The sequence below is a fragment of the Camelina sativa genome, chromosome 5 (assembly GCF_030686135.1).
Source record: "Camelina sativa cultivar CO46 ecotype springtype chromosome 5, ASM3068613v1".
NCBI classification, from domain to species: Eukaryota; Viridiplantae; Streptophyta; class Magnoliopsida; order Brassicales; family Brassicaceae; genus Camelina; species Camelina sativa.
Window position 1 is genome coordinate 40,158,144 of NC_141884.1, and position 4,294 is coordinate 40,162,437.

The window sequence follows — 4,294 nt, forward strand, 5'->3', positions numbered from 1 at the left end:
GTCCTTATTTTATAATTATACCGACAAACTTATTCGATCTTCTCCTTCATCGATTTCTCCGTCGTCGATTTCTCCGTCGTCGACCTTATTTGCCTTCGTCTTCGTCTCTTCTTCTCCGTCGTCATCTATCCTTCTCTGGAGACATCTCTCCTTCTCCGGAGACATCTCTCCTTCTCCGGTCGGATCTCTTTTTCTCCGGTCTGATCTCTCCTCCGCCGTAATCACTTCTTCGCCCGTCGTCTTAGTTCTCTCTTTTACTTCGTCGTCTCTTCTTCTCCTATCGTGTAAGCTTGTTTCAATTTCAATTTTCTGTTAGCTATTAGATTGTTGTTTCGATTTCAAATTTGATGTCAGAATTTTTTTTTAGGTCTTACGTACTTGTTCTTTTAGATCTGTTCGTGATAATAAAGTCCTTTATTAACTATTAGATTGTTGTTTCGATTTCAAATTTGATGTCAGAATTTTTTTAGGTCTTACGCACTTGTTCTTTTAGACATGTTCGTGATAATAAAGTCTTTATTAGATCTTTGGACATCTACTGTTATTCTTTGATATAGTTGTTGGGATATCTCTTCTTTTAATGTAGTTTTGTAATTCGTGATATTAGTTTGTTTTCTCAGGATTTGTTTGGATGTACAAATGATTGAATTGTATTCAGTATGTGGTTTGTGGAAGTTGAACAACAACATTCATTGGGAATTTGAGATGGATAATGAAAGGGGAGCTTCTTTGATTAACATTGATGAGAATACTAGATTTAGTGAGTTGGTAAAGATTCTATTAGAAGATTTTGACATTGATATTCAGGCATAATGTTTAAAGCTTAGTTATACATTGCCTGCTATGTCTGCTACCATAGGTAGTATTCCTATCTTTTTTAGAAATGATAGGCAGCTTAAAGCTTTTAAACTCAAACATGCACAAAGTGGAGGAGTTCTTCATCTATGTGTTACGTTGAGGATTTTTGTGTGACTGTAGAGCATGTACTTTTAGTAAACTCATTCTCTTATTTTTTCTAATATTGTTTTAGAAAAGTAACTGATTTGAGGAATGTTTCTTTATCAGGGCCAACCTAGCTCTACTCCTTTTATTGAGAATGTTACTGCTATTACTCAGGTAACTTTCTACTTTAGATTTTTTAATTATTTCTTGCTTACAAAACCTTATAAAATCCTTTGAAAACACTTGTAAAACGTTTTAAATACTTTACAAATCCTTTCAGGGTCAAACTAGCTCAAATCTGTTTGTTGGGAATGCTATTGATGTTTCTACTCATACTCAGGTAACTTACGATGGCATAAATGTGTTAATTGCCTTTTCAACCCGTTTTAAAAACCTTTGAAAACAGTTGTAAACCTTATTAAATCCTTTGAAATCACTTGTAAAACCTTTTAAATATGTTACAAATCTTTTAAAAATTCATTGATTTGTACTTTCAGGGTCAACCAATACCAAATCCATATGTCGAGAATGTTCCTCCTGTTGCTTCTTCAAGTCAAAATACTAGCACTGCTGATGATTTTACTGCTACTCATACTCAGGTAACTTACAATGGTATTACCCCTTTTAAAACCTTTGGTAAATCCATTTAAACACTTTAAAAAACCTTTTGAAAACAGTTGTAAATCTTATTAAACCATTTGAAATCACTTGTAAACCTTTTAAATACGTTACAAATCTTTTAAAAATTCATTGATTTGTACTTTCAGGGTCAACCAATACCAAATTCATATATCGAGAGTGTTCCTCGTTTTTCTTGTTCTCATGTTGCTTCTTCAAGTCAATATACTGGCACCGATGATGATTTTACTGCTACTGCTACTCATACTCAGGTAACTTACAATGGCATTACCCCTTTTAAAACCTTTGGTAAATCCATTTAAACACTTTAAAAAACCTTTTGAAAATAGTTATAAATCTTATTAAACCCTTTGAAATCACTTGTAAAACCTTTTAAATACGTTACGGATCTTTTAAAAATTCATTGATTTGTACTTTCAGGGTCAACCAATACCAAATTCATATGTCGAGAGTGTTCCTCGTAACATGACAACCTCTGTTGGGTATACATCTGGTTCTTCACACTCAACTGGTCTAATCGATGTTGATTCGCTGTTTTGTGGAAAGTTATTCAAAGACAAAATAGAAATGAGAAGTCAGATGTGGATGTATGCAGTCAAGCATAGTTTTGAGTTTTATACTTTTAAGCCAGAGAACAAGAGGTATGTTCTTCATTGTATTGATGAAAAAACATAATTGGAGGCTACGTGCAACTAAGGTTAAAGCATCAGATAGCTTTGTTGTTCGAAAGTATATTAGTCAGCACATGTGTGACCCTACTTTAAGGAATGTTAATCATCGCCAAGCATCTTCAAGGACTTTGGCTGGTTTGGTTAGTAACCATTTTGCAGGAGGAAAGGTTCCTCTCAGACCTAAACAGCTCATGGAAATTTTTAGGAATGACCATGGAGTTGGTGTCTCATACTCAAAAGCATGGAGAGCTCAAGAACATGTATTAGAACTTGCTAGGGGTTTACCTGCTGATAGTTATGAGGTTTTACCGAGTTGGTTTCACATGATAGAAAATAAGAATCTAGGTACTATCACTTACATCAAAGCTGATTCTGATAATAAATTTAGATATGCTTTTCTGGCTTTTGGTGCATCAATTAGAGGTTTTAAGTTGATGAGAAAAGTTATTTCTATTGATGGCGCCCATTTGAAATCAAAATATAAAGGGACTTTGCTGCTGCATCAGCTCAGGATGGTAATTTTCAGTTGTATCCTATTGCTTTTGCCGTTGTTGATTCTGAGAATGATGCATCATGGGATTAGTTTTTGCGGTGTTTGAAGACTATTATTCCTGATGAAAAGGATCTAGTTTTCGTGTCTAATCGGGCTTCTTCAATTGCAACTGCGCTTTCAGTAAATTATGTAGATGCTCATCATGGGATCTGCATTTTCCATTTGCAAAAGAACCTGGAAACACGATTAAAAGCTTCTGCTTCTGCTTCTTCCAGTTGTTCATGATGCTTCAAGAGCTTACACTCAGTATGATTTTGATTATTTGTTCAGTCAAATTTCCAGTGGTGATCCGGAACTTAGAGAATATCTTTGGCAAGCTGATATTAGGAAATGATCACGTGCATATTCTCCTTCTAACCGGTACAACATCATGACATCTAATTGTGCCGAGTCCATTAACTCCTTGTTAAAAGAGACTCGCGAGTATCCAATTGTCTACCTGTTTGAGACAATCAGGTCTATTTTGACTAGGTGGTTTAATGAACGACGTGAGGAGAGCTGTCGACATCCATATGCTGTTACTCCAAATGTTGGGAATAAGATGAATGCATCTTATAATAATACTGCCCGCTGGCTTGAAGTTTGTCAAGTAAATGAGAATGTCTTCGAGGTTAAAGCAGGTTTAAAGATGAATGTGTTGAATTTGGACACAAAGAAATGCACATGATGTATGTTTGATATTGACAAATTCCCTTGTGCACATGGAATTGCTGCTACCAAACATGTCAATCTCAATAAAAACATGTTTGTTGATGATTATCATTTCACTGAAAGGTTATAACTCTCTTCTTTAATTGGGTTTTGAAAAGGTTGTTAAAGTAACGGATCCGACAGGTTTTTACATTGTTTTAAAAGGTTTTAAGAGGTTTTACAAGTTATTTATAAGGTTTATAAATAGTTTTAAAAATGTTTTACAAGGTTTTTCAAAGTTCTATAAGTCTTATCTTCCTCTTTTTTATTTTACAGATGGCGTTTAGGATATTCAGAGAGCATTCACCCAGTAGGTGATATGGAGTATTGGGAGATTCCAGAGAGTGTTAGTACTTCTATTCGGCCACCTTCTACTCGTATACCTAGTGGCAGGCGAAAGAAAAAGAGAATAGCTAGTTCATGAGAGCATGGAAAGGCTAAGAAAAATTCAAAACAATACAAATGCAGTAGGTACGGTCAGTGTGGACACAACAAATCTAGTTATGTAGCTGATATCTCTCTCTCTCTCTCTCTCTCTCTCTCTCTCTCTCTCTCTCTCTCTCTCTCTGTTAACACCCGCGAACCGGAATCCCGATTTAGGGTGTGCATCGATCGATGCAGTAGGAGCATCGGTCGATGCTGGCTCGATTCTCTGCGTTTTGACTTAAGTCAAACGCTGCGTTTTGACTTAAGTCAAACGCTGCGTTTTGGGCAAAAGAGAAAAGAAAACCCTTAGGGTCGTTACCTTTGACAACGATTAACACTACCAAATTTCGTTACCTTTGACAACGATTTGATA

General features: G+C 35.5%; 1 protein-coding gene across 1 annotated transcript; it reads left to right on the forward strand.

The window, feature by feature from the left end:
• Positions 1-4,294, forward strand: LOC147945008 (uncharacterized). The gene is made up of 7 exons (XM_087452841.1): positions 1-284; positions 1,066-1,116; positions 1,223-1,282; positions 1,440-1,541; positions 1,710-1,832; positions 2,002-3,579; positions 3,772-4,294. The coding sequence occupies exons 2-6, from the start codon at positions 1,097-1,099 to the stop codon at positions 2,048-2,050; spliced, it is 354 nt and encodes a 117-aa protein (XP_087308967.1). The 5' UTR covers positions 1-284; positions 1,066-1,096; the 3' UTR covers positions 2,051-3,579; positions 3,772-4,294.

Bases quoted from the DNA above. Each gene is read 5' to 3' on its own strand.
- LOC147945008 (XM_087452841.1), top strand. From the start codon at position 1,097: ATGTTACTGCTATTACTCAG. The intron at 1,117-1,222 runs GTAACTTTCTAC...AAATCCTTTCAG, and splicing joins ATGTTACTGCTATTACTCAG to GGTCAAACTAGCTCAAATCT. The intron at 1,542-1,709 runs GTAACTTACAAT...TTGTACTTTCAG, and splicing joins TTACTGCTACTCATACTCAG to GGTCAACCAATACCAAATTC.